Below are 24,145 nucleotides of genomic sequence, written 5' to 3'. Positions count from 1 at the left end.
TTCCCCCTAAAGGAATGCCTACTGCAGAAAGGGCCACCTGCATTTAGCTCATTCAAAATATACCTTTGTCATCAGTTTTCCCTTTCCAGAAACAAGGTTGTTACTTTTAAACTTAAACCTGTTCAGTGCTTAGGTTTTTTTTTTTAATAACCATTTAATCATTTCCAAATGTAAGGTTATAATTAAAAACCCACAATAATTGATCCACTTCAGAATTTACCATGATCACAGCAGATCAGCAACAAGTTTATTATTAAGCTCGCAAAGTAACAAGATAGTGAATGGCTAAGTTTTTGAGCCAACTTTCCTTAAGTTCCTCTCCACTGGCTTCTGCTGCCAAATTTCCCTTCTGGTATTTGCAATGATTTGCCATGGTGTGTTGGTTTGTCTTTATGAAGGGTTGGCGGGGTGGGGGAAGCAAAGCAAAAGAAAGAATATGGGGTGAATGCAGCCTCCCTTTAGAAACTCGTTACAGAAACTTGGGGCAGTTTGCCTGATCTGTGACAGTCATTTTCTCGATGTCAATGTTATTAGAGGTCAGGATATCTTTTAAATAGGTCACTGTTTCCTGAGGAAGATAAGGGTTTCTTCCCAAGATCCAAACGTGATCTACGTGAAACAGCCAGAGGATTGTGGTACAGGAGTACACGAGGGCGTAGTTCTTGTAGTCGGTGGCCAGGACCCAGTATGGAGCTGAAGGCATCACTGAGAACCAGAGGAGGGCAGTGTTAGGAGGGATCAGAGGAAGAGAAACCGTCATCTCCAGTACCTGGAAGCCAGGCTCTGCGGTCTTGGTTCTTCTAGATCAGCAGTTCTTAATTCTGGCTTTATGTGGGAATCATATAGGGGCTTTGAACAATACTAGCCCCGACCTGCCCCTCCCTGGATTCTGACACGGAGGTGGTTGGTACTTTTAAAAGCTCCCCAGTGATTCGAATGTGCAGCCAGAGTTCAAAGCTAACATTCCGGATCCTCCCTGCGAGGACCTGGTATTGGGTTGGTCTCTGGAAGCCCATAGTAACTGGAGGTTTGGCTGGAGCCTCTAGACTGTCAGGCTGCACTTAGCACTAGTGCATATGGAAGCACCATTTAGCTAAGTGCAGTCAAGAATGTAAGGTCAGGGGTCTAATGCTTTCTGAGTCTGCACTACCTAGCTTCTTCTCAGACTTGATCAAGAAAGGAGGCAGTGGCTGGCTAGCTTTGGTTCGTTTGTTTTTCTTCCTGCCTTCCCTTCAAAATCCTTCCATTCCTAAGAATACGGTAAATCAAGCAGTAACAGGTTGTAAGCTCTTCCTTACAAAGGGCCTATGGCGATCCATTGGCTGATATCTGCATAACATCAAAAGCCCAAGATTAAAGGGGTCCTTAAGAGAAGAGAGAGAGGATTTACCCTCTCTACCTGAATCCAGAAACTTCCTGTGTGAATTTGAACTCCACAGCCAAGCTCTAAGCCAAGGAAAACTCATAGCACAGCTGGTTAAGGTTAAGTGGAAGACAGACCCACATGGAAGAAAGCTGTGTGCCGACCCCATAAGAACAAAAGGCTTGGACACATATGCAGTCCTGGGCGATTTGCTTTCCTGGGTTTTAAGCATCCCACCCCCTCTACTCAAAAATAATCCCACAGTTTGCCAAGTCAAACCAGAGCTCAGTGCTTGTGAGTGACCATGCGAAGCTGCTGGACAAAGAAGGCGGTGTGTGAGTGGTTTGAGTTTGGCTGGGAGTCAAGGACCGAGCTGGGTTTCAGGACCACACAAGAGAACTGGTCCAGATGACCACCCAGCAAGGTGCCTCCTACCTCTCACTTCCCACCTGTTCATAAACATGAAAACAGAATAACGCTTGGAGGACATCTGGACGGAAGCCTGAACAAGGCTGCAGGGCCTAGACTGAGTATTGTTCTGACTTACTTTTCTAGCACTGTTGGTGCCACCTGCTTGGCTCACTCATGAGAGCATATATTCATCAAATATCTGCTACCGTTGAACTTCAACTGCTTTGTGGGTTTTTTACTGGACTGAGAGTTCTTCAGCTCTGAGTAATCTGGGGAAAACACATCTTCTACCTCCTCTAGCAGCAGCAACAGCAGCAGCAGCATCGTGTCCCACTTGCATACAGTCAGGCAGACACATTCTGTCTTCCTCCCACAGGGTCTAGCGCTCAAGCATAAATTTGCTCAGATATTTCCTCTTAGTAAAGAAAACTTCCATGTCTTTATCAGAAAACTTTAACAGTCTCCTATTGCTTAGGGAAGGACCTTTAAACTCTCTAACACAGCATCAGAGGCCCTTCCCAGTCTTGTCTCCCGCTCCGTGGACACTCCTATGTTCTAGGGTTTTTCTCCAGGCCTTTTCTCACCCCATTTGCTCCACTTGGAATATCCTTTCCCATAACTTCCCATACACCTGCAAAACCCAATGCAAATATCTGATCCATTCAACCACAATAAATCTCTTCCTCCTCTGTTTCCCCAGCCAACTGCTCTGGCTGGTCCTTTAACTCCTGTCTCAGGCTTCCTAAGAAGGTTGTACATATAATATTTGACCTTCACTGCCATCCCCATCCCCCAGTTGAGAGTTTGGAGACTTAGGTTTTAGTCCCATCTCTACCTCTAATTAGTCCAGTGACCCAGTTTTTCTGCCCTTCTGCTTTCTTATTTGTAGAAATAACAAGAAAAACTGACCTGTAAAAATCCCTTTACAGCTCACAGAGCATGTATTATCTAGTTTATCTTCACAACACTGGGTGTAGATGCGAAGTTAGTTTGCCCATAGTCATATATGTGGGAGGAACTGTTTTCTTCTCCCAGTATTCCTATCTTGGTCTATAAAATAAGAACTTCCTCTTTGCCCCACTCTGGGCCCTGGATCAGAGGAGGAATGGAGGAGGAGTGTAGTGATTCCTCTTGCAGCTAGTTATTTTAATATCTGCCCCGCAGATGGGGAGAGATGCTCCCAAGTACTTTTGGCATTAGAAAGCCTCACAGTTTTGAGCTGAATTCTCCAGTGTGTCTATTGCCAGTAAAACTAATATATGGTGCTTTCTCTGTTGCCTGTGTCCATTCCTTGCTTAGCCCAGAACTCAGAGAGCAAATGCCTATGATTAAATCTCTCAAGGACCCCAACAAGGGGGCTGGAAAGTGGCAGACAGGTCAAGGACTCAAACTTATCTTCGCTCTTGCTGTCTCTTGCCTCCAAGGTTTTGTACATATTAGTTGTCCTGCTAATAACTACTAATTTTTCAAGCCTCAGTTTCCTCTGGAAAACAAGACTAGATTGGGTCTCCTACTGCTCAAGCACTGTGTGCTCCAATCTGTGCTTCCTCTATTGAAATGTTCACTGTAGTTTTAGAGTAAATTGCCTGGGTGCTTGTCAGTATCCTCACTGGGATGCAACCTCCTCAGGGACAAGAGCCAGCTCTGTCTTCCTCATCATGGCATCTCCAGCATCTAGGCCAGTGCCTGGCATGTGGTAGGTGCTCAACAAATAACTATGCATTGAATCATTATAGATGACACTCTGATATGACATAAGTGCTCCAACCCAGAGCTCTAGCCTTTAGTTTGCCTATCTCCTGTCCCTGAAACCTTTTGAAAGTGGATACTTACACCAGAAAAACTTCACTCCCAGCTTGGCAGCCTCTGTGAGGTTGGCTTGGGAGGCTTCACCTTCAATTTGATTTATGGTTCCATCGGATCTGCAGTGAGTTAAAAATCAAACAAACAACAAAAAAAACTAAACTCATTGAAAGCCAAAAATCAATAAATGGCAAGATTTGCGGCACTGAGAACCATGGTGGCCGACATTGTGATTTCTGGTTAGAGAGGCTCTGGAAGGCAAGCTAGACTCTCATGCCACTCCTTCCCCTTTTTTTGTGACTGTCTCTGAGATCAGGCTGAGGAAGATGACCTTGGGTGGATGAGAAGCAGGAATTGCGATTGGGTAATATGTTAGGTCTTGCACTTAGACTGTTTGCAATAGCCTGCAAGAACATTCCCTGCTCCCAGGCTTTGGAGAAAGAGGGAGTAAAAGAGAAGGAAAAAACAATCAAAACAACCCGATACACTGAGAATTCATTTCTTAAAAGTGAATCACTTATTAAAAATGAGAAGAGGCCAAAGGAAAAAACAAAGACTGACTTGATTACTGAAAATACTACAAAACATGGAGTCTGGAGATCTGCAAGCTTTTTCCCCTTTTGAGGCCTCAGTGATCTCGTGTGACATCATCTGTCTCATAAAAGGGTTTGCCCACCTGAGCTCTGAGACCCCTTTCATTTCTGCAAGCTTCTGATTGAGTATGAGAGATTTCAACATAATTCAGGTAAAAGCAGGCAGTGAGCATTTACCTTATTTCATCTCAGGTGTATCCAGGTCTCAGAGACATTAAATGTGAAGAAATGTGCATCATACAATTAATGCCACTTAATATTTATGTCATTTCTTTCTAAGTGACATGTAAAATGGTGGTGTGTCTTAAAAGTGATGGTCTTAGGTAAATGAAATACTTCCACTCTTCTGAAGGGAACTGGCCCCATTTCTGGATAAACTCTCCATGACCCCATGGACCCAGGAGAGAGAGGAATGGCCTGGGGATGGAGGCCGTGCAGGAAGGGTGCTCAGACATTAGGGCACTCTCTTTGGGAAGTCAGGAGAGGATCTGCTTGTTCACTAGTCCTCAAGGGGGCAGACAAACTAAAACTAGAGCAATAGTATATGTCAGAAAGTCAGTAGGCTATGGTTAGTGGTGATAGATGTCCTAGAAACCAGACAATAAGCACCAGATAAGCGAGGGTGGTAAATGTACTCTGATGGTCTGCATGCATTGTCTGTTTATCATCAAGTAGGGCCAGAGACTGTGCCCTGAGCTCTCACCTGGAACTCAGCCAGCCTGGGAAGATGGCCCCATTTCTATCTGCATGCAGTTGCTTAGCAACAAACCAGTCCCTTCCCAGCAGGCTTTCCCCCTTTTTAATATCATTTGTGTTGTGCTCCAGAACAGCTTTTAAAACACTAGCCTCTGATCATTAACTCACAACTTGTTCATGGGAAAATGCATGAGTATTTTCAAGGGTAGCAGCAAATTAACAGTAACAGTAATATCTATTAAATGGTTACTATACGCCAAATGCTTTACATGTGTTGCCTCACTAATGCTCACAGAGCCTTCTGGGAGAGGTGCTATGCTTATTGCCATTTTACTGAGGAAAGGGAGGCTGAGAGGATTATTACAATTAACCTAAGATCGTGTTGTTAGTAAGTGGCAGAACCAGGGTTTGAGACTCAGCAGCTAAACTCCAAAGCCTGAGCCCTTCAGCTCCCGACCCTGTGCCAGCTACTTTGTCCTCAAATTCTTTGACACTGGCTAAGTGTGTTCTGCTCAGACTCTCTGTTGTGCCCTCCACTCACTCTGCAGTATTCCTAGAAGGAGAAATGAGACCATTTTCCTGAACTAGCAAATCTTTTTCCATGTTCCCTTTTACCTTAACCAGGTGTGACCCTAGGGGCAAAGTGACCTAACAGTCAGGATCCTGGCCAACTCCAAAAGAGAGGTAGCGGGGATCACATAGGTTTGGGGGTCTGTGTCATTGACTTTTGACCTTAGAATGGAACAAAATATTTGAATGAAGTCATTGCCATTTGGGGGCCTACAGAATTCCTGTAAGATTTTCTGGGTGTCTACATCTCAATTCCTGGGCTCTGAAAAAGCTGGATTTTTTTTTTAGAGGCTCTCAATAGCCTTACTTTATTTCTTAGGTTTATACAGGGTCGGGAAGTCAACCCACTGTGTTTTGCTCACAGGAAGCTTAGAGGATAATAAGATGGTCTCAGAAAGCCCCTCTGAGCCAAAGTAACTTCCAGGCTAGCTTATAGTTTTCTTCTTGGAGTTGAACATAATTCTCAGATCCTGTAGGGAACAGGAAGGACAACTCCTCTTCTCAGCCTTCCTTTCATCTGTCTTCAGTTTGCTTCCCCATTTCACTTTTCCTTGGATTGGAATCTCAGCTTTGTCACTTATAAGCTGTGTGACCTTTGGGAAAATTATTTCTCTGTACCTGTTTCCTCATCTATAAAAATGGGGTTAATAATAGTACGACTTCAGGGTTGTTATGGGAGTAAATGAATACACACATACACACACACACATACACACACGCACACACACATGTATACACATATACACACAGAATAGTGCCCTGCACATAGGAAATGCTTAATAACTATTAGTTACTGTTGTTTATTGTTGTCCTTACCTTTGTTGATGGAAGGTGGGTAAGTTTTTCTGAGGCTTTTTTAAGTTTGTGCTTTTCAAAATGTGAATTTGAGGATCAAATATCAATCTGTGAGAACCCTCAGCCATAGAAAAGTATACTTCTATAGGATATCCTGTTTGCATAACTTAGACTGTGATTACATATGTATTTGATCCTTGTTTAATAAGAAAAGGAGTTTTCTAATAGTTAAAGCTGTCTGGAGATGAGATAAACTGTAATGGAAGGTGATGAGCTACCAGTTGCTGGAAGCTTCAAACATAGCTGAATGCCCTCCGTTAGTAGATCATATAGAAAGGTCTCCTCCCTTGGTTTAGACATCTGACAAGGTTGTCTCTGGTGTCCTTTGCTACCAGAATCTCTATTTTGCAGTGAGAGCAGGAACTCTGCAGTTTGGGTCGCTGTTGAGTCCCTAGCGCCTCTCACAGGGTCCAAAACACAGTAGGTGGTCAGCAAGTGGTCATGGAAATGAGTGAGCAACCTCTAGTCCCCACTCTCCTGCCTGCCAAAAGCTTTCATCTCAGGACCTGTTATGAGCAGGCAGCCTAGGCCCAGAAATGATCGTGTCCTCCCTGAACTAGACTGCAAGGACACCCAGTCACCCCAGGACAGCTCTCTGCAGGATCAGCCCCAGGATGTGCAAAGCCTTTGAAATCACAGCCACTCACCTCAGCTCCTGGTTTAGCACTTTGATGTTTCCGTTTTCCATTAGTGAGTAGTTGGCTTGGATGCAGCTTCCCTTCTCAAAGCTTACTGGGATCTTCTCAATTTCATACCATTTTCCAAGGTACTGCAGAGACAACAACAAGAGCAAAACCCTGTGGCTCTCTGGGGACCTGCAAACTCTTCTCCATTGTTGTCTTTCAGAGAAGAGCGCTTTCCTGAGAAACCAGGCAAAATGGGCTGCATTGTTCCCAGTGCAACTGAGCAAGATATTGATTTAAATAAGAATAAGTGAATCGGATGTGTGGGCATTGGTTGAATGCCACATTCTATTCCTAAAGTGCTCTTTATTTAGATATGCTCTCAGTGTCCCCTTCAGCCAGAATCTGTGAGATATTCTAAACTCTGTCAAAGAAAGAGATTAGTTTAGGTGATGTAAGGTGCCATCTCAAACATTTTGATTCCACAAGGCATCTCTGAATTGTCTGGAAAGTCAGATATGTTCACTGTGGGGAGCTGAGACTCCAGAGCTGGTTGAATTCTCCTCACATGACCCCATGCAGGGAGTTAGTCACAAAGGCTTTTGGCAAATGATCAGGACTTGGAATACCTGCATCATTCTTTCACAGTGGGCTTTCCTTCAGTTAGTAATTTTGGTGTACAGAGTCAGCTTTAAAGGAAGTGCACAACTGTGTGGGTGAGGACAGGCATCCTCCTGCTTCCATATCTTGCCTCGAATAGAAGCCACACCAATTTACAACCTTCGTGAAGGGCATTTTGGCAATAGCTAGCAAAACTAAAAATACATATACTCTTTGGCCCAGCAACTTCACTTCTGGGAATGTATCCACCTGGCAATAAGAAATGATGTATGTGTAAGGTTATTTGCTGCAGCGAGCGCTATTTATAATAATAAAAAACAGGAATAAGTCTCAGGGAGCATTATTAGCAGTGGACTGGGTAAATAAATGATGGCACATCCATACAGTGTAATGTTATACATTTTTTTTTAAAAAAGAGAGATGTGCAATTATCTCCAAGATACATTTAATGAAAAAAGTCAGGTGCAAATAATGTATATATTAGGCTACCTTTCATGTAAAAATTATCAGTTATTTAGAAAAAGTTATTAGTTTTCTATCGATGCTATAACAAATTAACACAAGCTTAAAACAACACAAGTTTACTTTCTTATAGTTCTGCAGGTCAGAAGCCTGACCCAGGTCTCACTGGGCTAAAATCAAGATATTGGCAGGGCTATGTTCCTTTCCAGAGACCCTAGAGGAGAATCTGTTTTTTGCTTTTCCCAGGTTCTTGAATATCAGTTTCTCTGCCTACATAAGGAGAATGCAATATTTAAAAAGAACCCTAGGAAGGACGAAGTATAACTATCTCTATTTGCAGATGACATGATTTTGTACATAGAAAACCTAAGAAATCCACACACACACGAAAACTATTAGAGATAACAAATGAATTCATCAAGGTTAAAGCATACATCAATATACAGAAATCAAATATATTTCTACACTTACAATGAACATTCTGCAAGTGACATTAAGAAAAGTCCATTTACAGTAACATCAAAGAATAAAATAGTTAAGAATAAATTTAACTAAAGAAAAGTAGAAGTTGTACTCTGAAAACTGCAGTTCTGAAAGAAATTAAAGAGGACCTAAGTAAATAGAAAGATATTTTAAGTTCATGAATTGGAAGACTTTGAATTGTTAAGATGGCTATTAAAACTCCCAACTGGCTTCTTTGCAGAAATGACAAACTAGTCCTAAAATTCATATGGAAATGCAAAGGACTCAAAATTGCCAGAAGAACAAAGTTGAAGACTCACATGTTCGGATTTGAAAAACTTAGCTACGAAGCTGTAGTAATCCAGATTATATAGTACTGGCAGAGGGATAAACATATAGATACTGGAATAGACTTGAAAGTCCAAAAGTAAACTCTTAAATTAAAAAAATTAATTGATTTTTGACAAGGATGCCAAGACTATTCATTCAAAGAGAATATAATAGTCTTCTCAACAAATAGTTCTGGAACAAGTGAATATCCACATACAGAAGAATAAGTTAGACCCCTATAACACACTATATATAAAATCTAACTTAAAATGAATAAAAGACTTAAACGTTAAGTCTTACTTCTATAAAATGTTTAGAAGTAAATATAGAAGTAAATCTTTATAATCTTGGATTAGGAAATGATTTTTTAAAGTAAGACATCAAAAGCACAAGCAACAAAAGGAAAAATAGATAAACTGGACTTTATTCATATTAAAAACTTCTGTGCTTCAAAATACACAAGACATCAATAAAGTTAAAAGACAGTCTGTGGAATGGGAGAAAATATTTACAAATCAGTATCTGATAGGGACTTGTATCTAAAATATATAAAGAATTCTAATATAGCAATAGTTAAAAGATAGATAACCGAGTTTAAAAACGGGCAAAGGACTTGAATAGACATTTCTACAAAGAAGACATACAAATGACCAATAAGCATATGAAAAGATGCTCAACATTATTAGCCATTTGGATAATGCATACCAAAACAACAATGAGATACCACTGTACATCCACTAAAAATGGTTATATTCAGAAAAATGACAATAACAAGTATGGGCAAAGATATGGAGAAGTAAGAACTATACATTGCTGGTGGGAATACAAAATGGCGCAGATCTTTTGGGAAACAGTCTGACAGCTTATCAAAAGATTAAACATAAAGTTACCATATGACCTAGTAATTCTATTCCTAGATATATATATACCCAGGAAAACTAAGAACACATGTTCACCAAACACACACACACACACAAACAAACAAGCAAACAAAAAAACCTTGGACATGAATGCTCATAGCAGCATTATTCCTAATAGTAAAAAAATGTAAACTATCTAAATGATGAACAGATAAACAAAATGTGGCATAATTTGTTGAGTAAAATATTATTCGGCCGTGAAAAGGAATGAAGTTCTGATACGTACTACAATATAGATGAACCTTGAACACATTATGCTGAGTAAAAGGAGTCACAAAAGACCACATATTGTATAATTCCATTTTTATGAAATGTCCAAAATAGGCAAATTTATAGAGACAAAAAGTAGATTATTGGCAGACAGGGTTGGGGGAAATAGGGAATAACTTTTAATGGGTACGGGATTTCTTTTGGGGATGATGAAAACGTTCTAAAATTGATTGTGGTGATGGTTTTATAATTGAATATACTAAAAACCATTGAAAGTGAAACTACTTTAAACAGGTAAATTGTATAGTATATGGACTATATCTCAATAAAACTTATTTTCAACATTCTGCTTTACTCCTCAAAGGACTTTTGTAAATACAGATCAACTATAATTTCCAAAGCATCTTGGGATTTTTACCAAAAAAGCTGAAATGCAACTCAAATTACTTAGGTTTTTTTTTCTATAAAGCCACCTATGGCCCACCAGGGTTACCTGAATAAAGGGATCAGCCCTTAATAATTAATGGAGTAAGTCAATGTAGACTTCAGTGTACTGTATCTCCCCTTCCTACCTCCCCTGTTTGAGCTCTCTATTGACGGTGCTCCTTCCCCATCCCCCTCAGACTCTGAGCTCTCTTCCCTCACTCCTCTACCTAACCCTACCCGCAAGAGGTCCCAACACTCACTCACACCTAAGTGTGAGTGACCGATAACAAGGTTGATGTTACTATAACAAGTGCCACTGCCACTACTAAGAAGAGACTTTAACAGGGAGTGGCAATGGGCATCTCTAAGTCATGTCATCCAATAGCTGCCTCTTTCTGCTGCTCCATCCCCCTGGCCAGACAGATATCCAGTAAGGCTGGGCCTAATCTGAAGAACAAAAGCCATAGATGGGGGAGCTAGTTATATTGATATCTCTTTAGTGCAGGTAACAAGAAAGCCCATTGGGGAGTTCTGTCCTTTCCTAGGCCGTTCGGGGAATCCTTGGGTGTCCTGCACTACCAAGAAGCCTAGTTTTGAATACCCGTCTGCAATTACCAGCTGTGTGACAATGCAGCTTATGAGATTTCAGACATTCGGCTTCTTCATCTGTAGAATGGGGATAAGATTACTGCAGCAGCTGCTGTCGATGCCCTGTCTGTGTCCTCTCAGCTCACCTCTGGGTTTACCTCAGCCACGGTGGACGATTCCCATGCAGGCTGCCTCTGTGTCTCCTCTGCCAGATGGCTTTGCCATAGGAGCTCCCACGTCTACTTGCATTCATTTGCAAGACAATCTGAGGCGCATTCCACACATTCCCTGAGAGGATCCCCAGCAGGATTGAACCCCATTGTTCATAGAGTAACCTGCTCCTGAAAGAAGACATACATTTATTGCTTTCCTGCCGCTTTATTGCTTTCCTGCCGTCTCTGTCTCACTTTCCCCACATGCTCACTGTGCTTCCTGAGATCATCTTCCAGAAACTCCCTGCTGCCAGTTTTGTCTTGTCTCCCTTGAGAGAACTGTGGATAAGGTATGTACCTACCCCCAGGCGTGCTGTGGCCATCAAAGCAGAATAAGAAAACTGAGCCTTTGTAAGGTGCTTATTCTAACAGGAGACAATAAAACAATTGCGAAGTTAGCCTTTTACCACACCTTATTCACATCGAAATTCTCCTGCACAGGAGGAGTCGGGCACTTCCCAAGATGGAATGCTTGTCCCTTTGCCACACCGAAGAGGCCAGCCAGTGCGGAAAGCAGCAGCAGTGCAGTCACCATCTTGGTGGCTGGGTGGCTGGAGATGGAACCTGGAATTGGAGAAAACAAAACGGCTGGAGTCTTCTTATCAATCATTGGAGAAAGATTTCTGAGCTGGCCAGTCCCTCTGTGGGCAATCAATCCTCCCATTCAGCCATCTGAACCCCTCATCCTCCAGTGCCACCTGAATTGTCAGCACTGCTGGGAGCCTTCCTCCAGGACCTTTGCACCTCCAGTGGAGCATGTTCTGCCTGGTATTGGGGTTTGTTGGATTTATTTTGTAACCACCCCCGCTCACCAAATTAGGCAGTTTTCAAAGGTGGACACTGTGTCTGTTTCTCCTTGGACTCACCCACAGAACCTCTCAGTGCCAGGCACAGTAGATACTTGAATGAACAGAAACAATGTGGCAGCAGGGGGACAGGCAAAGGGGGAAGAGATTGAAGCTGTCAAGTGAACCATTAGAGAGAAAAAAAGAAAACAAGCCATGCACAACATTTAGCGTCTTAGGTGATTCATAAGAGAAATGCCTCGCTGACCACCCCTCCCCCCCCTTTCCCCTCGCCTGCCCGCCCCATCTGTTCGCCAACCCAGGAGTAGGCCTGGAAACCTTAACAGGGACCCCCGGAGCGCTGGGGACACCAGCGTCACCCTGACTGGGATTGAATTTTGACTTTGCCACATACTAAGTATAACTGTGTCCAATTATGCTTTAGTTTCCTGGTCTATTAAGTGAGAATAATAATCATACCCCCCTCATGAAGTTTTTAGAGAATTAAATGAGATAATTGAGAGGGCATTTAGAGTAGTGTCTGACACAGAGAAAATGCTCAATTAATGGTAGTTACTGTTACTATGAAAAGCAGAAACAAATGATTATTTCCTGAATTTCTTTTTTTTTTAATTTGTTTTACATTCTGTTGGGGATATTTTTCATAGATGTGTAATTAACTAGAAAAGGACTATAACTGGCATAAAATTGTGCAACAAGCATTTTGGCCCAAAAGGTTCTTCGGGCAGTGGAAGCTGCTTTGAGGAGGGGCAGAGGGCAGGGGTGGGAGGCTACAGGGCTGCTGGCAGGGTATGGGCGTCTCGGTTGCTCCCTGCTTCTTTCACTGACTTGTTTTCAGTCTGTTCTCTTCCTTGTGACTCCTTACCTGTAGCTGCACAAGAGCTATTTCCAGCTCTTCGCTTCTCTCCCCGTGATGAGGAGGACTGAGTCAATGCAAGCAAAATGTTCTCAGATTTGAGCATTTAAAAGGATGTGTCATCGCAGGAATAATTATAACCACTTTATTATGAGTCTCTAAACCTTCAAATAACCTTTAATAATCAATAGCTTTTCTTCTGGAAGTTTCCTTGTCGGTTTCAAAAGAAAAATTGCATAATGAGTACAAGCTGCCAGCAGGGGTCAGGGGGGCCCCAGCTGAGCCCCTCTTTAGCAAGTTTGCAGCGGGACCACCTTCCTTAGTCTCTGAAGCTCCGTTTCCCACCTGCCCCTACCACCACATAAACAACACCTGTCTTTTAAACTTTCCAGGGATGATGGATTTGCAGAAACCCAGCCTAAACCCACAAAAATTTGCATCCATTTCCAAGAGGTTCTCAGAATCACTGGAGCTCTACTCTGCCCCCCTCCCCCATCCCCGGAGGTGCCAAGCTCAGTGCCTAACCTCAAAGGATGCACACTCTACAGGGCCCCTCAAACCGTGCAGGACCTTAAAGGTCATTTATCCAACCCCTCCCCCACCCAGGTGTACAGATGGGGAAGCTGAGACCTAGAAGGGCAAAAGGTGGGACTCAGGCCCCATATCCAGCTCTCCATTCTGCCCCTGAACCATGCTTCCTTCTGCACACCACCTTTGGTGGCTTTCGATAAACACCTACCCTCTGTTATCTGATGAGTCTCGTTTCACCATGTGACAGTTACACCAAAAGTTAGTTCTACATCTTATTCTGACAACTATCTTATTACAAAATGTTCTATTGTGGGCTGAAACACATTTTTTTCAGCTTTGTAGGAGGATTTCAGAGCAAGACTAATTCCCCTTAATTGCATCTCTTTTATAGATGCCTCTTTATTGTAGAAATGTTATTCCTATAGTTAAATCATTTTGTGAGAGAAAGGGTTACCATCCAAAATTTTGTGTGTCCCTTCCATTCTAAATTACATTATTAACATGTACCTATGAACTTAGGTATATAGGACATATTTTTGTATATTTCTAATACTAATGGGAAGATTGACCTAATGAGGAGAGTTTAAATACTTTTAAAAATAAATACAATTTAGATATTATTTTGACTGAATAGTAAATAATTTAAAAATAATTCTATTAAAGTTACTTAGCACCTACCCTGGGCCAGTACCAACTCTGAGAATCACTGCTCACACTCACTGAACTTCCCCACCAAAAAGTCCAGGCCTTAGTATTTTCCATGTGCCATGCACCAAATCTTCACAACATCCTATCTGAAAGAGTCCTACGCTGGCATTCTCTTCGTGCACAATGAAATTTATTTGCCCAGATTACTTCCTGGTGAGCTGTGAAGCCAGAACTTATGTCTAAGAGTCTGAAGTCAACTCCTACGTGTTAGCTGGGACCTAGTCGCTGATCTCAAGGAGCTGCAGAGCATTAACGACCAGATTTTTAGATTTCGCATGATAAAATACAATGCATTTCTACAAGGGGGTCTTGAAAACCCATTTAGCTATTGACTCTAACAAGAAAATGTATCTTCTGAAGAAAATATTTTTGTGCCATATTGTTAAGTTCATTTTCTAGTCACAATGAATTCCAGTTCACTTTTCAGTTAGTTTTATTATAATGCACAGTTGGATAACAACTCCCTGATAATTCATCTAATATAGTATTGGTGTGGAAAATGTTCTCATCATCTCATATAGTATAGATGTGGGTGCATAGTGCCCCACTCAAAGCAGAACACTTTGAGGCGAGTCAACATTGGGTTGGTACCCTAGCTCTGGCATTTGTTGGCAGTCTTATCTTTAGCCTTGCTTAGAATATCTGAACCTCAATTTCCTCATCTGAAAAATGGTACTAACAATATCTACCTTGAAAGGTTGTTTGAGGAAAAATGAGACTAACTCTGTGAAGCTACTGGCACAAGCCCTCAATCATGTTATTATTTTTAGCTGAAAAGAGGCAATTGAAAGTCAACACAATTTCTATTTTTAGGCATTATTTATCATAAATGAAAATCAAAACTATAGTACATACCTTTTTTTAGTCAAGACGTAGGCAGTTTCCACATGCAAAATCATCCGACTTCAGATGCTTTGTCTTTGGTGGTTGGCTTCTCCCAAGTTATTTTATAAGCTTCATCAGGTCATTGATGTTCAATTTTATGCATGCCACACCCCTACAGTTCAGGAAGGCTGACCTAAAAGCTTAGCTCTGTATAAAACACAAAGATGGAATGTTTTGTCCATCTCCCTCCCCCAATTTCCTTCACAGCTGCTCCCTGAAGAAGAAACAAGGAGATATTGTTTGTGTGTGTGTGTGTGTGTGAGAGAGAGAGAGAGAGAGAAAGACAAAGTGCATTTCATTCAAAACATCTTTTTTTGCTATGTGGATTTTCTAATTTAATTTTCTTAGACTGCATTTTTAAGTTCCAGTAAGATGAGTTGCAACATGTTTTCAAACATCTGGTATTTATTTTTCATTTTTGTGTAAATGAAAAATCAACAATCCTATTTCCTGAAATGGAGCATGAATTCCAACCAATGTGGTCCCTGGCCTGGAATGTGGCTCAAACAACAGAGTGAAAGTTAGAAATTGGAGGTGGCTTTCTATGTGATCCTGGGCAAGCCACTCACCTCTCTGCGCCTCAGTCTCCCCACTGTAAAGTAGAGACTATCATTTCCATCTCCACCAGAGCTGGGGGTATAGTGGAGATACCAGTTCTAAAACATTTGGGGCTAAAAGTTGAGAATGCCAAAGGTGTCTTCTGCAGTGTCTTCTGCAGCAACTCTCCTCTGTACCTTTGATGACCCTCCCAGTTACATATTCTAGGAAGCCTATTACTGCTTGGGGTGGGGGTTGGGGGTATAGATTTAAGTCCAGGGGTACTTCTGGTTGAGCATCACCTTTCTCTATGGAATAAACAGTTTTGACTCTCATGAATTGGATTCTATATCTTTGTGATAGGTGGGAGGTATTTTTAATGGCTATAGATAAGACAGTATGTTTATAGCAGACTTAGATCCTAAATAAAATTCACTCTCAAATTTGTAAGCAGCTGAGAAAAATTTACAGCATTGAGCTTTATAAACATTAAAACAACAACAATAAGAGTGAATCCTTAACATACCAAACTTTGGGAGCTCTTTCTTTGGAATGTCTTTTACCTTTTCAAGAAAAGAGGGGGTTCTTATTCCTTTTCAGGGCTCTGACTCTCGTTGTCCTCCTGTAATGCTTTCCCCTCAGAACCTTGCAGGGCTTTCTCCCCCCTCCCACATCCCTACTCAAATTACACTTTTTAAAAAAGGCCTTCCTGACCTTTCAAAAATAGTACTCTTGTCACTACCACTTTGCCTGCTTCATTATTTTATTATATCCTTACCTGAAATTATATCTTTATTTATGTATTTTCTTGCTTATTATATCTATTTTTTCCACTAGGATATAAGCTCTATGAGTGTAGAGAATTTGTCCCATTGACTTATTGCTGTACCCCCAATGTCCGGGGCACATAGGTGTCCGACAAACACTTCTAAATTGAATGGAAGAGACATGTCTATTCAAAGAATTTACTAAACATTCTAAGATATGCAAAAGGAGCTAGAGGTAATATTTAAGAAACTTCTATTTGAATTGTTTCCCGGGAAAGAACTAGCCTGTAAGTTTTCATATTTTCCTTACTTGTATCACATTTGTCACCAAGAATTGCCTGTCATTGAAGAAATACACAATTAGCCTCTCGTCAACATCATAAAAAAATACACGGTTAGTCTCTATTCTGAATAGTTTGCACAATTTCCCACAAGGCAAGTCACTAAAGTTTCCAAATGTGTAAGTTGGAGATAGATATATTTATATATTTTATTCCTCCGCACTGAATCAATAACTGTAGAGCTGAAGGTACTAGTGTAAAAGTCACAGCATGAGAAAAATCACATTGTCTTTCTGGGTCTCCATTTATTTTTTTCTGTAAATGTTGGCAAATCATATAACTTAAGGAAATCCTCCCTTCACATGTTTCTGGAATGTGGAGCCAAGTGCAAGTTCTTAGGAATCATAAAACAAATCTGATCTATGTTCTAAAGAAGTCTTTGTTTTTTAGTTCCCAAACAATGCACATTTGTTGTAAACAATTAAAATAGTACCAAAATATAGGACTCGAAAAGTGTAAGAGCCTTATAATCCCACACCTCAGAGATAACCATTGTTATGTTCGCATTTATTTTCTAGGTATTCCTATACAGATCCTAACATAATAACAATAAGAGCAAAAAATCCAGTGTTCTGAACCTTGCTTATTTTCATGTTAAAATTTATCTCTCCATATCAACACACATAGATCAACTTCATTTTTTTACCTGCTGCAAAACATTGGTTTTACCTGACAGCTCATTTCTTCAAGGAAATGGCTTGTGGTTTTACAGGAAAGCAGTTCTGTGGTTAGATGATCTTTTATCATGTAGGTAATTGCTTGGGTTTCACTATAAAGCCCTCAGGGAAGATGAAAGGATTTTGGTGGGCTCTGTAACAAGAAATAGAGAACTATCCCATCTTAAAAAAAAAAAAGTTTTCCCGATGAAAACTTCTCCATTTATTAATAAGTGGTTCTTTCGATCAGAGTCATCCTGTATACTATTCTAAAGTTATTTTTCTTTTGTCAGTTAAAATAAAGGGGGAAATAACTGTACTTTTCATGTGAAAACCAAGACTGTAAGAGTTTTCAATAACATAAATTTATTTAAGATTGACCTCAAAAGTTCTACTCTCTAGAATGTCTCCCTGAATTCTTGCCCATCCCATGCAGCATCTCTCATTCTCTGCTTTGTGTTTCCACAGCACATGATGCTTTGTTCTTGGGTCTATCATACTGTGTTAGACATCACCCTAAGGCTCCTCAACTCCTCTGGAGACTGTCAGGTCTGAGTAGATTTGTCTTTTTATCCCTGGTAAATTGCATAATGCATGATATGCGGTAAGTGTTCACTAAATGTTATTGGATGATTAAATGAATAATAGAATGTGTAATTCTCATTACTTGTGGAGATTTATTATTTACTCCATGTTTTACTCAGATGTCCTCCTCCTTCTCCTTTTTGACCCCTTGTGACCATTTCCTTCATCACTAGGAGATGGAACCAGTTGAGAGTTCAATGGCACCAAGCCTCTGGTGAACAGCAAGAAGCAATCAAAGTGATGAAAACTACAACTTGACTTGGTACAGGGGAAAGAATACTGAACTGGAAGGCAGGATGCCTGGGTTCTGGTCCTAGCTCTGGGGTTAATTCACTCATTCATTCACTCTTTCAACAACATAGATCAAGCCCTGCCATGTTCAGACACTGTCTTCAGTCCGGCTGATGTAGTAGTGAAAAAGAAAGACAGCAAACATTCTAGCTCTTATGGAGCTTATCTTCTGGAGGAGAGTGAGACACACAGGTAAATACAAGAGAATAGGATGATGTGCTTGGGCGTGACTGGGTGGCTACCTCACCTGGTGGTCAAGAATAGCCTCTGTAAGTATTACATTTAGGCTGAGATGTGAACGATAAAAAGAAATCGTTCAAGGATTATGGAACTAACAGTCCAGGAAGAACTGTCAGTTCTAAGACTTATTTGAGTTGTTTTCCTGGGAAACTCTCTGAGGGAGAGAAACACAACCCTACCAGGGAAATTCTTAGATCCATTTCCTAGAAAATTCTTAGAACCTTACAAAATGTTCTAAGATGAGAGCAGACTTTGTGTTTTCAGGAAACAAAAAGACCAGCATGGCTGAAATGGAGAGGGTGAGGAGGAAAGTGATTCAAAATGAGTTTGGAAGTAGGTAGAAGCTATATTATATCTTGCTTTGAAGAATTTAGATTTTATTTCAAGTACAATGGGAAGCCATGGGAAGATTTTAAATAAGAGCATGAGTAGATCTTTCAGGCTGCACTGTCCAGAATAGATTGTAGAATGATTAGAGAGATCAGCTACAAGGCTATTGCAGTCATTCAGATAATGATGGCTTGGACTAGAGTGATTGTAATAAAAATGGAAAGTAGCTGAATTTTGGAATACGCTTTGGACACAAAGTGGACAAGACTTGCAGATGGGTTGAATATGGAAAGTGATGAAAGAGCAGGATCAAGACTGACTCCTAGATTTATAGGTTGAACAACTAGGTGGATGTTCATGCCCATGACTAACACTAGGAAGACTGAGGAAACCTTGAGCTCTTCACAGATAAATTATGTCTGAGTTGCCTATTAGATATCCATGTGAAAATGTTAAGAAGGCAGTTGGATATTGAAATCAAGTTTTGGGGAAAAGTCAGGGCAGCGGTTAGAGATTTGGGTATCATAAGCACGTAGATGGTCTTCGAAGTTATGAGACTTAATGGGGTTACCAAGGGAAAGCATACAGTAACAGAAGGAAAGGATGCTCAGGACAGACCCCTAGTACCTCTAACCTATAGAGATCTAGTAAAGGAAAAGGAGCCAGCAGAGGAGACAGAAGGAAAAGAGGACAGAGCCAAGGGAAGAGAATGTTTCAAGAAGGAGGAAACCCATCAACTTTTGCTGAGAGGTCAAAGAAGACAAAAATAAAGAAGTGGCGACTGGATTTAATGACACAGAGGGTATTGGTGACCTTGACAAGAGCAGTCTCTGATGAGTAGTGGGGATAGAAGCCCAATCCAAGTAGGTTGTGGAGGCGGGGGCGCGTGGAGACAGCAGCTCTCTTTAAAGTTGAAAGAAAGCAGAAAAATTACTTAACAGCTGAAAGGAGAAAATTACTTAACAGAGTTAAGGAGATGCTAAAGGCATGCACATGGGGATGATCCAGTTGAGGCGAAATAGTAACTGCATATGAGAGGGGGATGGAGATCACAACAGCAATCCTGAGTAGGAGAGAGGGATGGGACCCACAGCATAGGTGGGAAGGATGACTTTTGAGAGGAGCAAGAGTTCTGTTTCCATAGAAACAAGAGGGAAAACAAAGGGTAGGCCACCAGATACAGGGAAGGTATATAGATTTGGTGGTGAGAAAATGCAGGATTTTCTCTTTGTGCGACTGTGGTCAAGTCACTTATCTTTCTGAGATATGTTGGAGAGACGAAACAGATCTGCTCTGATCATGGTGGCTTCTCTGAACACAGTCACTCCGCTAATTTCACCTGCCCTAACATCTGCTTTATTCAGTAAGGAATGTAGAGGAGAAGGTGCAAGGTTCAACCTAGAACTAGTTATAATAATAGCTGCTAACTATCAAACACTACGCATCAGGTCTTGTATAGTTGTTTTCCATATATTAGCTCTAATTGTTACCACACCCTGCATGGCGGGCATTAATGCTATTCCCATAGAGAAATGAAAAACTTGAAGTGTGAAGAGGTGGTCATGCAACTTTTCTAAAATGATGAAGTACTCGAGTATTTAAAGCCTGAGTTGTGACTCCAAATCCATCCTTTTAACCATCGTGTCCTATTGTCCCCACATAGAAAGGAGTGAAAGGGTTCAGCTAGCGGCCAGGGGTTAATGCCCTCAGGATAGATACCTTATCACCTTCTCAGCAGAGAAGGATGACACCAGTTGCTCGCTCATTCCTTCCTTGGAAAAGGCCACCTGAAAGTAGAGATGAGTCCAACCATTTAGTCCACAACCTAACACTATTATCTTTCAAATTCCAGGAATTGAAACATCTGCTGCCACTTACCAGCACTAGATGAATTCTCAGGCAAGTTATTGTGGCCTTTAGTTTTTCCAGATGTTTGTTGGGCTACAATCTTCATCCAGTTTTGTAATCCTTAAGGAAATGTGGTCAGTTTTCATGAATACATATAGGACAGCAGGGCCTCGTCCATACCTTTCAACATAGACAAAATCAGGATTTTTCCATGCAGAAGCAATAATATTTCTCTTTTGTTTTTCTTAATTTTCTAAAGTAATAAAGAAATTGGTGGAAAGAGCCCAGGTCCAGGCATACAGGGCTCTTGCCTTGACTCTCTCGCTTCTTAGCTGGGTGACCTCGGAGGGTTTCCCAAGCTTTCAGTGAGGGGTTCAGCTATCAGGTGTTTATAAAATCCCGTGGAACTCTGTGGGAAGTTGATAAGACTGTATTTCAGTATACTCAAATCCCTTGGTGATCCTGTACCTTTTATTTTATGTATTTATGGACACTTTTGCTAAGCTGCCGAAGGAATCCGTGGAACAAAAAGGTTAGGAATCTGCCAGAGAATCGGTGGGGTTCCCGCTTGATTTGACATAATTCTATTAGCATACTTTCTGGGAAGTAAACCTCTTTTAACAAAGTTCAACGGAATGTGGGGAATGAAGGGCAGTTTCCCGGCATTGGTCAGAGGGGTCAATAAATAAAAGGTAATAAAGCATCATGTATGGGTTGGGCCCAGGCCAGCAGAGGGAGAGACACAGGCTCTTGGATACCGTCATCAACTGGGTAGAGGGGCTGCACCACTCACACCCTTGGACGTGCAAGTAGGGACCAACCCTGAGAGCCAGGAGCAGCCTGCAGACTGAAATGTCTTGCGAGCCGTGTGCTGCCTTGAGACAGAAGAGAAAGTGCCAGCAAAAGGAAAGCTATAACCTGGCCTGTCCTTCTACCTCCTGAGTTATTTTCTCTCTTATAACAGTTTCTGATAATAGAGTATGATGTTAGAATAAATTCTGGTTAAAAGAATTATCATTGACTAATGAGCCAGCTGTCAGATATTGGACACCTGTTATATACTCAGTGTTCTATATATATCATCTCTTTTAAGCCAAGAGCAACCACATAAGGTATATATAATTATAGCTATTTCATGAAGGAGAGAACAGGCTCCCAGAGGTTAGTATTGTGCCCAACATGGTGCAGTGAGTTGCTGAACTGGAATTCACACACACTTCTACTTTCACCTTCTTGTGAATGGGAGCTATTGGCCAGTCTCTGGGTCCAAGGTAGTCCCTCTCACTTTCACATTGAAACAGAATTTCTATGACTTCATCCAAGGCTCTAAGAAAATGGCCAAGTTTGATTTATTGGTTTATTATTTACTTTGTCAAAAGTTTGGTTGTTCGTGTCTGGAGTTTTGTTTGACCTGGAAGCCTTCTTTCAAGTTTTATGAAATTAGTATTTACAAATAGGACCTCATCAGAGCTATGAAGAGAGTATTATTATTATTTGGATTTGAGAACCACAGCACACTCCATTAAGAATGGCAAGTGGGCTATATCTCCCAGAGGGGACAATGGGTGGGAAGAGGAATGGACGTGGGGGAAGAAGGTCACTGAGAACCACAGAATTAACTGATTTCTGAATTCAGGTTGGGGCTGTATAGCAGATCCTTTATAGACGCAAGAATAGATCAGTGTATCCCTTGGTCTCGCATGCTTTGCATAGGCTCTAAAGCCAATGTTTCAGAATTACTGGTAGAGTGAATTGTTATAGTACTCTTTGTGCTTTTCTTTTCCAAACATCTTGTGTTGGTGACTCTTCCTTAGGCCCGTGGTCCTTAACTCTGGTTACATATACCTGGGGTGCTTTTAAGACTAATTCCTGAGCCTCATCTCCAAAGAGTCTGACTTCATAGATCTGTGTGAGAGTCTGCGCATCAGTAATTGTTAAAAGCTCTGCCAATGGTTTTAATGTGCAGCCAGAGTGAGAACCACTGCGCCATGGTCTTGCTTGGCTTTGGCCATCTTGCTTGCTGCTCCCTTACTCGGAAGGCCTCCCTGCCTTCTCACTCAGCTAACTCTTGCTTGTCTTCTGGGAAGTCTTCTCCAAAATCCTGGCTGGGCTCCGTGGCCCTCCTCTGTGATCCCAGGCTGCCCGCACCAACTCACTGTAGCATACCACACAACGTTCCGGTCTTTGGTTTGTCTGTCTTTCCTATAAGACTGTATGTGAGAAAAAAATATGAATTTATTTCTTTGAAGCTCCAGCTTCTGACACAGTGCATGGTACAAGGTAGAAGCTTTGTAAATGTTTGTTGAATAAATGAGGGATTGAACACATCTATGGGAGAAAGAATTAGAAATGTGGCCAGACTCAGAATCCTTGTCTGGTCCTTCCCAGTTCCCCAAAGTCCCCAAAGATATCCCAAGAGAGCTTAGTATGAGTGTGCTTGGGAAAGTCTGAGATTGAATGTGAACCTGACTTTTAGAAATACCTGTGTTCAGTTTTTTAAAAGGTCTCCTACATGTCGTCATAATGTATATCACAAGTATTGACATCTCGGGAGCTGCAGCCCCAGCTACCACTGTGCAGCCATAACCCAGCCCATAGTGTCAGCTCGGCTTGAGTCAGGCTGCTTCTTTGTTCCTCAGAGATATTGGCTCTGCCTCAGAGGAACAAAGAAAACATTCTGACTGTGAGAGAATGGCTTTCAGGATTTTCCTGATGCAGCCCTGGAGAAAAGACACTTTTATTTCTGTCTGTTCAGTGGAGACCGGTAGAGGCAGGGATGTGTTCGTGGCCTGTAATTGTGAGATTCTGATAAATACACCAGTGGCAGAACCTCCTCGGGATGGGCACTCTGAAGTTTCCAGGTGGGACAGTCCTACCTTTAATGAAAATGAGAGGGATGAGGAGGAGGAGAAAAGCTGCTTTTATTAAGAACTTACCCAATGGCACTCAGATACTATTCTTGGGACTCTGTGTGTGAATTCATCTACTCCTTACGGCAATCCTGTGAACTACTGTCTCTATATTATTTTCACCTTTGAGTCACTTTTCTTCAACATTTACATACTTTCATTCTCTAAATTCTGTCCATCCAGCTCCCTAAATTTCTATTTCATCCTCTCTTTCTTTTCTTAGCTCAAGCCACCATCTAATTTGACATGAGAAGATTTAAGTATCACTAAGCTCACACCATACATCACGACTTTAGTGGGAGCTGCATTTGGACCTGGGTCTTGGATTAAAGAGACTTTCTCTGTTGAACTAATGATGCTGAGACTTACCGAGATTCCCTTGCCTTCTGACTAATACCTTTGAACTTCCTCCTTCTGTCTTTCCCACCCCCAGGCCTGAATCTTTGACCTGATTGCACAAATCAACCATTTATTAATATAACAAATGCTTACTGAGCACTTTCTAAGAACAAGGCATTTTGCTAAGCACCAGGAAGATTTAACGTACAAGATACTCCCTCGTGGAGTTTGCTATTCTAGACCTCTTCCTCTCTGAGTAGTTGCTTTGGTCACTTGCCTTCAGCTTCTCTCAACTGGCGCAGTGGCCTTTACTATTGAAGATAGACATGGCCGTTAACCAAGCAAACTCTCAAATTCTCAGGAACTCTGCA

At 41.4% G+C, this 24,145-nt stretch overlaps 1 protein-coding gene across 2 annotated transcripts; it reads right to left on the bottom strand.

Moving 5' to 3' along the window:
- Positions 1 to 200: 200 nt before the first annotated feature.
- APOD (apolipoprotein D) lies at positions 201 to 15,153 on the bottom strand. 2 transcript variants are annotated; one of them, XM_006906160.3, is made up of 5 exons: positions 14,902 to 15,153; positions 11,558 to 11,709; positions 6,939 to 7,060; positions 3,608 to 3,696; positions 201 to 705 (listed from the first exon to the last, which is right to left on the bottom strand). In XM_006906160.3, the coding sequence occupies exons 2-5, from the start codon at positions 11,678 to 11,680 to the stop codon at positions 470 to 472; spliced, it is 570 nt and encodes a 189-aa protein (XP_006906222.1). In that variant the 5' UTR covers positions 11,681 to 11,709; positions 14,902 to 15,153; the 3' UTR covers positions 201 to 469. The 2 variants fall into 2 exon arrangements, with proteins under 2 accessions (XP_006906222.1, XP_015455545.1); XM_015600059.2 differs by lacking the exon at positions 14,902 to 15,153 and having other exon boundaries at positions 11,558 to 12,654.
- Positions 15,154 to 24,145: the final 8,992 nt, after the last annotated feature.

This window comes from Pteropus alecto, unplaced genomic scaffold, assembly GCF_000325575.1.
Source record: "Pteropus alecto unplaced genomic scaffold, ASM32557v1 scaffold311, whole genome shotgun sequence".
Lineage (NCBI taxonomy): Eukaryota > Metazoa > Chordata > Mammalia > Chiroptera > Pteropodidae > Pteropus > Pteropus alecto.
The sequence above is the reverse complement of the archived record's forward strand: the minus strand, read 5'-3'. Positions and strand labels throughout refer to the sequence as shown.